This window comes from Nansenia antarctica (genome assembly GCF_963989245.1).
Source record: "Nansenia antarctica genome assembly, chromosome: 4".
Classification (NCBI taxonomy): domain Eukaryota; kingdom Metazoa; phylum Chordata; class Actinopteri; order Argentiniformes; family Microstomatidae; genus Nansenia; species Nansenia antarctica.
Window position 1 is genome coordinate 15,448,707 of NC_137689.1, and position 9,690 is coordinate 15,458,396.

The 9,690-nt window shown below is 40.8% G+C and overlaps 1 protein-coding gene across 1 annotated transcript; it reads left to right on the plus strand.

Moving 5' to 3' along the window:
- Positions 1-375: 375 nt before the first annotated feature.
- Positions 376-5,844, plus strand: LOC308155725 (neurite extension and migration factor-like; the record flags this gene model as incomplete). The annotated part of the gene is made up of 2 exons (XM_080529099.1): positions 376-451; positions 1,859-5,844. The coding sequence occupies 2 exons, from the start codon at positions 376-378 to the stop codon at positions 5,842-5,844; spliced, it is 4,062 nt and encodes a 1,353-aa protein (XP_080385225.1).
- Positions 5,845-9,690: the final 3,846 nt, after the last annotated feature.

Consider the following 9,690-nt stretch of genomic DNA (forward strand, 5'->3'; position numbering starts at 1 on the left):
CATGGTTTAATAATGTGTTAAATTGGACATGATCATTGGACAGTGGGCTGATTTTATGCAACCTCTTATTGCTACTTGTCATCTTCATTAATCTGGCCATTTGGATTTGCTCAATGGCTGCAAAAAGAAAAATGAACAAGATGGCAAGAGCAAGGGATATTCAATATGTAAAATAACTGTGACTTCCATTTCTATGGTAAAATGTTGATGTAACTTAACTCTAGATGCTTGTAGGTCTGTATTTTATGCTGTAAGCATTTTATTTTGGGCAGCAGCACCACCTGTATTTTCATAATGTCTTTCTGTCTCTCTGTCTGTTTCTGCAGGTTGGAGAGTGGTAATAATGTAAGGAGCAACTAGAACCACACTTAATTAATGGATGTTTTACAAGAAACAAACGTTGCTGTGCTGGTGCAAAACCTGGAACCGATCAACAGAGTGGATCAGAATGGTAAAGATGTCATTATATTGCTTTGTTTGCTAAAAACAGGTTACTTGAAAACTATTTGAAATGTTAACTCATGGACAACACCACAATTGAACACCTCAGTTGTATACTTGATGTAGTATATTGTATTCTAAGAGTGGTATAATCCAGGATATGATGTATTATGTCATAGAATTGTGAAATCCATGTTCAGGAAAAGAGGGAATGTTGCTACATTATTTAAAAGGTTCTTGCTGGTTACACAATTCTGAGCCCTTCTACACATTCTTTTTGCCTCCTCTGCTATTTAGTTTGTCTGTGACCTTATGAGAACTGAAAGGCAAGAAGCTCCAGCCTTGATATTTAGTGACCTTAACCTTTGCTGCCTCTGAATGAATCAGTAATGTGTAATGCTCTAAAACAGTCCAGTATTAGGAATGTTTACTGTTGGCTTTTATAACTTTAGAACTTTCTTTGAAGAAGAATAGTCTTTTCCTCACATGATCCTGAGTGTTAAGGGTATGCCATTGTTATACCATTGTTATGCTATCCATGCATCAATATCTATTCAGAAAATGAAAATGACTGAAATGTCCCTTTTATTTTATTGTCAATGCATTTTCACCTCAAAATATAGAGCACAAAAAGCACAATGACATCCTTTTTTTTACCTCAGCAGCATTACATTTTTCAAAAGTAGTTCATTATGCCAGGTCTGTGTACACAATGAGTACTTTGTGCAATACATTTAATATCTGAAAGACCTTTTCATATATCAGCCCAATAGAGGTCTCAGGTCTTCTGACGCTGGCTTTCTCTGTGTACCACATGTACAAAAGAAGAGATTTTGTGAAGCTGCATTCTCATTTTATGCACCTAAATTGTGTAATGCACTGCCAGTTTACATTAGGGATGCAACCTCAGCAAATATTTTCAAGTCAAGACTAAAAACCCATCTTTTTAATATACCTTTAAATGACTTAATAATTAAATGATGATAATGATTAAAGCACTTTGAGCTGCAACATTTGCAGGAAAAGTGCTATACAAATAATGATTATTATTATTATTATTATTATTATTTGAAAATACATTGCATTTTCACTCTCTGGGAGAGGAAGAGGCTGCCTGGCACACAAATTAAGTTAAAATGAAAAAGAATTAAAGAAAGGCTATTGTTTCTATTGATGATATAACTATTATTCTGTCTCTGATCATTTGAAATGCATACACATTTGAGAGATTAGATGTCAAATGGTTTTGTATAGCACCATTACTTATATAGAAATAACAATTGAATGATTCTCCACCAGTTAAAAGGGTAGGCGATATTTGGTAGACAAATACAGAATGTGAAAAAAGACCCTCCTGCCTCATGTTCTGAAATGTATGAGCTGACATCTGATATCATCTCTCTGTTCTGCTCTACAGAATCACATCACCAGGAAAGCACTCTGAAGCCATATAATACCACCCCTCCACCCACTGGGAATGACCCAGAAGGAGGCCATGAGTGTCAGAGAACCTCTCTGAGCCCTTCCTCACCACTAAACCCTACAGAGATCCCAGAGCCCAGCATCAGCGATGACTCCTCCACCCATGCCATCTCTCTAACCCCCTGTGCCACCAAGGGGGTGAGTCCCTGGTCTCTACCAGAGGACTGTAGTGATAAGGCAGCTTTCACCATGATGGAGTCAGGGAGCGTATCTGCTTTGTCTGGGGACTGCCTAATGCAGCAGAGCCGCACCTGCCTTGGCTGTTTCATAGAGGATGCCACTGAGACTGAGCCAGGGCTGGGTCTGAGCCGGGGGTACGACAGCTGTCCTGTCTCTGATATGGCCATGCAGTGCATGAGCTCTGGGGATGGGATCCGCTATGGGGACCAGTTGCTCTCTGACCAGCTACTTAGCTACCCGGCGCACAAGGTTAGAGCATCGGAAAAGCAGGATGAGGAGAAGTCATCAGAGGACAGCGACTCAGAGGACCCCACCTCGAAAAGTATCTATGAGGGCCTGCTCCTAGACAAGTGCAATGGAGAGGAGGTTCTGCTTGCCAACTCCAGCCAGGACTGGGGCTGCTTTGAGTCATTTATTAGTGAGAGCAAGATAGAGCTGCTCGATCTCTGCTCTAAGAATGAGCTCTCTGTTAATCTCTTCTCAGAGGAGGATGTAGATAACTACATGTTTGACGATGAGGATTCCACCCTGGGCAGTGACGTGTGTTCACTGAAGATCCGCTACGAGTCCTTCCAGGACAATGTTAGAGAGAAAACCAATGCCATTCAGGAGGAGACACAGTTTAACTTCTTCCCTAGCATTGCGGCTAAAAAGGAGAGTGAGGCAATCAAGAAGGGGGCTGATGGGTGGCAGGAGAAGGGAGAGAAGGTCTGGGTGGAAGGAGAAAAGGTTGACAAAGGCAGTAGCAGCTCTGCTGAAGGGACGCCGAATGTCAGTCTAGAGAGTAGCTACCTATTTGACTTCAACAACTCCACAGAGGACTCTGGTGAGTACAGCGATGACAGCTCGTGCACTGGCTCCTCCATAGACACTTGCCAGACCAAGCGAAAACACTGTTTCCTATCCAGAGAGAACTCCAGTTCATCCAGTCAGCTGAGCTACGGGCTACGGGCCAAGAGGAAGGTCAGATACAGTGAGGACTATCTGTATGACGTGGACTCTATCGAGAGTGAGAGGAACACTGAGAAGCGAGACAAACAGCCAGTCGGTCTGAAAAAAGAGGAGGATGACGACTGGTGTCCAAAGAAGAGAAGAAAGTCTGCACGGAGAGACCCACGAGTGATAATCAAATATATCATCATAAACAGATTTAAAGGAGAGAAGCACATGTTAGTAAAGCTTGGTAAAATCAACACATCAGAGACAACAGTAAGCTTAAGTAAGGATTTAGTTCATAAATACCAGAGACTGGCCCCACTGAAAAACTACTGGCAAAAGAGATGGCAGGCGATGCAGGAGAAGCGCAGGCTGGCTTCTGGTGATAAAAACAAATGTCACAATGGCTGCAGACGACCCTTCAATTCTAGTTCTCCGAAACGAAAATACAGGATTGCAAATAGAGTCAGGATTCAAAGAATTCACACTGTAGACCGTTCTACAAACCACAGCCATCACAAGCAAGAGACTGGTGCTGAGGATGAGCCTGTCTGTACAGATACAACATTATTAACAACAACAACTTCTCACTGTGATGGTAGATTAAACCATGGCAGTGTCACGGGAAAAAGCAGATCACAAGAGAGGGAGCTGAAGAGACTGGGAAATAAGTTTGTGAAAATAAGGAAATTTAAAAGCGAGGCCAGACTGAGGTCCCAAAAAATGAAAGATGCTCAGCAAGAGGATATCAAAACTGAGCGAAACCTACAAGAGTTTGGCCCCCTAGCCCTTAATCAGAACCCTGACATTAATTACTCAACTGCAGACAACAGCCAACTTTCTGATGACACTATCAACCCTGAAAACACCAGTTTTATACCAGCCCCCTGCTCACCTCCTAGCACAACAACACAATCGAATAATACTTCTCTACCAGTCATCCCTGGAGGCTACCTCCAAACCTTACTAGATGCATCAGATTCATCCAGTAACACAGGAATCTCATATTTCCCCCAGCAACAATCTAGGCACTTTCCCCATGGCATCTCCGAGGAGGAGAGTCAATTCACAAACCTCCAACTGGCCCAGAGCTGCGCTCTCTCTCCTCAGTCAGAGCTGCAACAATCCCCCCCAAACTGCTCCAATCGGATGGAGGCAAATGTCCCTCATACATGGCAGTCTGGAGCTGAACAGCTGCTGTTTGAACCTGACATTCCACCTGAATCTGCCAATATAGGTGCTAGCTTTTCCAGTACCATGCCTTTAACAATAACAAACAACTTGCCTGTGTCAGAATATAGTCAAGTGAACTTGGACACCAACAGACTGTTGTATGATGAGACTTATTTGTCTGAGGAGCCGACACAGGTAGACTCAGGCTTACAGGGCTGCCAGGTCTCATCTGAAGAGGGACAGTACCATAGAGTAATCTTGGGCACTGAAAATGGCAGATTGGTTAGCTTTGACTCAGTGGGTTCACTATCAGCCACCTCTAGCAATTACAGCTCTCTAAGTCTCAAGTCCTGTGAGAAGGACAGTGAAGAGGATGTGAATGACAACTTCCTGGCCCACTGCAGTCCCAAACTGGTGATCCAGCAGAGCACTGACGAAATCACTCCTCTCAGGGAATCCACCGACCTACTGGACATCTCCAACTTCACCCCTGATAAGTTTAGGCACTCGTCTTTATCAGAGATGTCGCCACCAGACACTCCGAATTTGTCTCCACAGGTAATGGGACCAGAATTGAGAGAAAGCCTGGGAAAAGCCAGAGATTTTTCAGAGCCAGAAGAATTGACTCTTTCAGCTACACCTGAAGTGAAGTGGGAGTGTAGTGCCATGCAACAACATAGGTATGATGGCAGAGCCATAAACAATCAACAGTTCCAGTTCCATACTTTCAATGATGAGGATGCTACAGGGTTAATTGATAAGAAGGTCAGTGCAGATGTTTTTGATGAGCAGGCCAAATCCAATGGAGGCAGTACTAAAGGTCCCAAGTCAAAAAGGAAAACAACCAGCAAACAGAACCTAGTTCAAGTTGAAGGCTCTGCACAAGAACAGAGGGGCATGAAGAAAACCAAGAAGGCTGCCAAGACGGAGAAAAACAAAAACCCTCGGCAGAATTCTCGTGCATCCGAAAAGTTGAAGGCCCTGCTCGATGTAGAGATTTCAAAAGGCCAGGCGAAATTCCCAAATCTGTCAATGATGGATGCAGTGAGTGGAGGACTTGCCGGACTCTCTGAGGAATGGCCTTTACTGAACGAGCAAAGCGGGGGCTGGGCAGACGGTAACCAGAATAACTCTGTGCACGATGATCAGCGAGAGTTTGAGGAGCCCTCTAACATTCTGTCTAACATAGTCTCTGGGATGGCGGAGGTCCAGAGGTTTATGAAGGTCTCTATTGAGCCGCTCTGGGATCCTATGTCTGGAATCTGTCAGCCTCCAGAGACCAACAGCCTTAAGACTAAGACACTTAAAATTTTGGCGGGAACAACGCCTGATAATAGGAAAAAGGGTGGTTATGCTGCATCCGCTGGGGCTGGGCGGGGAAGGAAGGCAACTGGTAGAGGAGCTAAAAACCAAGCCAAGTTAATTCCCTCCAACCCCTTCTTCCCTCCTCTCACTCTAGACTGTAACATGTTCAACAAGACCAGCTTGGGTTTACCTGGAATGTGTGGGCCTGCACACAAAAAAATGTACCGTCACAAAACCAGTGCAAAATTCGCCAGGGACGAAAACAACACAGGGAAGCGGGACACGAAGAACCTAGCGTTGATGTCTTCTTATGAGAAACTGAGGTAATGTTTTGTAACCGTGGCTGCAAAATAAGTTTCCCTCAAACTATACGCTGCTTGTGCAGTTCCCAGGGTTTCCTTTTCCACTGTTCTCGCTTTTAACAAATGCAAGTGTTGCATGGCAAAGACATTAACCCTGACTACCTTGCCTCCTTCTTTTTCACACCAAGTTGAGCTGAAATAACTTGCATGTGAGATTTTATTTGTTGCTCTGAAACTACCTATTGAGTGATTGTCTCCAGCTTGACATGGACTTCAAACTACGGTGGCTGCATTTTTTCTGACACTACTGCTTCATCTTTTTTTTGCTGTTTTTGTTTTTGTTTCTTTAGGTTTGACTTTTGTATAATAAGAAAAATGCCTTGAAACTGATTTGAAGATTATTTTTGTGATACTTAATGGTTTGCTTTGTTTTTTCAATTCTTTATTTCAGTGGAACTGCTTGCCCCATCCTAATGTCAAAATTCTTTCTGTGGCTCTGCACACATTTTTAAAACGGCACTGACAGTTCAAAAGTCCTCCGTCCTTCAGAAAATGGTTGCCTTCTGTTTATCAAGAGAGTGCAGTAGTAAGGGGCCAGTTACAGTATCCTATTTTTACTGATAACCCATTTAATTTGTGGATGTTCTACTGGTGTTGGACAACATTTTCACTGTTCTGCTGGGAACCAGAGTTTTCATAATAAAAAAGGGAAACTTTTATATTGATTATAAAATGGCTTTCTCAAACTGGCTATACTTTCTTATCATTCTGGAAATGCATTATTTGTTATTTGCTTACTGACATTGTTTGGGGGGAGGAGGAGGATGGTGGGTAAATGAGGTATGCACCCTGTTTATAATGTTTTAATGCCTGGATAGCATTGAACAGTAATTTTGATGTATTCCAGTGCTTTGTTCTCAGAATTGCAATTTGTTAATGCTATTGTACAGAGACATATGCACTATTTGCAGAATATGACAATAATTGTAATGTTGAAATTAATGTGCCAAACAATTAACAAGTACCTGTACAGACATTTTTTATCTATATGAATATTTGCTGTTTCATGTTTTCTTTTGTTATGGTTTGGGGATGGGGGTTCTGGACTGTGGTGGCCAGTTGACACTCCTTTTATCAGGCACCTGCAGCTGACAGTGATACACCTTTACCAAATTGAACACAACTGTCTTCTTTTGTCCTTTTAAATAATTGCCAAATTGACTGAACTTAAAATCAACAGCCTGGTAACACAGAGAATGGGATGAAGAGAAATCCTATGGAAAGCAGAGAAAAATAGCAAGCTGTTTCAGAAAGACTTCTATATATAAAAAAATATATATATTAAAAAAATACTGTCAATATTACTATTAACCAAATCAACAACTTTCTTGCAATTGAAAATGAACACTGTGTCAATAAGAAATCTTTGTGCTGTAACACTGTATTTAAATGTGGAGGTTTGTACCATTAACTAAAGGTTAAGTTGCACACTGCTTCATGTTACTATACACTTCAATCCTTAACCCAACATTAATATGGAGCTCTGCTCTGCATTAGAGTCAGGGTTGGGTTACATTTGATCAATTCAGTAAGTGAAAAAAATGTGGCTTATTTTCAATGATTTTGAAGTTATTCCTGAATTGAGGGGATTTAAATAGGAACAATACCAACCATGATTATATTCCTATGTTTAGAGATAGATAAATATTGTAAATTGCCTGTCTCTCTGACTCTCCATCCCCCTCCATGTTCGCCAACTTGCCAGGTTAGCCTTCAAGAGGAGTTTCTGAAGGGATCGGGACAGATGCCACCACCAGGTGGTGTGGAGCAGACTGCCTAACATCATCCCTGCCCATTGTCAATTGAATGTACTGTACTTCCTCTCCAACATGATCTTTATATGAGGTACCACTGTTGAGCTGCCTCAGAAAGGTGCTGTAAAAGCTAATTGGATTAAAGGTTACTGAAAAGGGATGAAAGGATCCCCTGTGTGCCCTATTTATGAATGTATTCAATAAATCATACTGTTATGTTCTATGTACTTCTGCCATGATTTTTACATTAATTAGAATTATGTTTTGCCATTTTTGTTAAAAAAGAATATTGAGCTTTATACATATTGTCAGAGCTGTTGCTAGAGGAACTCAAAAACAAATTTTGACGTCCTTGAAAAATCTTGTATATTTTTCAGTGTGCCAATTTTAAAAATATTTTCTAAGTGTATATTTTTTTCTTAGAAAGTGCTGTGTGTGTGTGTGTGTGTGTGTGTGTGTGTGTGTGTGTGTGTGTGTGTGTGTGTGTGTGTGTGTGTGTGTGTGTGTGTGCGCGTGCGTGCGTGTGTGTGTGTGCGTGTGCGTGTGTGTGTGTGTGTACCCTTTTTTGCCTTTGTAAAATATCAAACATGGAAAAAAAACACAAAAAGGAGAAGGAAAATTATACAGGAAAAAAGCTGTAACATTTTGTCCGAAGTTTTGTAATCAGACAAATCTTGTTGTGAGAGTGTAGTGCTACAGTGTATACATATAAAGAATGATAAAACAAAAAGAAAACTGAAATAAAGTCTTATTTGTGATTTCATTGCTGTTTTATAGATTTTCATGTAAATCATTTTAGTATTATTTTGTTTTGTTGTAACTGTTTCAAAGGTTTAAATATTTGTGAACAAGCCTGTATGGTGATAATGTAATATTGGTAAGTTGCTGAGTTTTGTAAAAATGTTTATGGAATAAATATTCAAATTAAAATGAGCTTTTGATTGCCCCTTTCAGATGAGTCCATGTTCTTCTCTGTAATGAATAGGGACTATTGACTCCAACAACAACAACAACAACAACAACAAGGAATAGGCCTACTTTTGATCAAACTTGAACTGATTCACAGGACTGCAAACTAGTAGACTGTTACCAAACCACCATCTGCATCATGGGACTTAACACTAACGCAGACCTTTGTGTTTCCATCTCATGGACCCCAATTGAAATAAGCCAGTGGCTTTCTTGGATTTTTATCCTGTTAGTTGACCTTGTATGTAATATGTACTTTCATGTACCTACTTCTGCAAATCTTCTAATAAAGTTTTCAATCAATCAATCAATCAATCTCTGACGGCTGCCCCCCAAAAAGTTCTGGGCCATGGTCTTGGTGGTATCTTTTTGCGACCAGTATCCTTGCTCACCCCAAGTCCTCGGAATCACCATTGGTGAAGTTGAAACACAACTTTACAAAAATAACGCGAGTGCTTACATCGCCAAAAAGAGCAAAACAACACTCCTTCTGTCTCAAGAAGCCTTTTAGGCATGCCTGATAAGGATAGGCCCTCTCCACCCACCCATGACACTAGTCTATCTTTCTACAGCTGACTCGGCAAAGCCATCACGTTTTTTTTACGTTTTCATCTTGGAATATTAAATGATATATATATAGATAGATTAACTATTATATATATATATATATATATATATATATATATATATAGATTAACCTTCCTCTTCTGTTGACGGTCAAATCTGACCGAATGACTTTGTTTGTAATCATAAATATTGTGTTTTTCATCCCATTGCCTCAAAGACCTGTTATGTTATCCTCCACCCTAGGCCCCTGAGCTTATACACTTGATTGCATTGAATTGCATTTTGGGGGATTTATTGAACCGTGTCACACCTATGATGTTTCCGGTCAGAATTGACCGCCATAGGAAATGAATGGGTAATAATAATTAAAATAAATAAATACATCAATACATCCCATACAACAATGGAACGGGGAGAATCTCAGCTACAACACTAACTAAATAATTTCCATCTCCAGTACACACAGCCTACATGCCAGCCATTTTTATAATATACAGTAATGTACAGTAAACACTATCTTT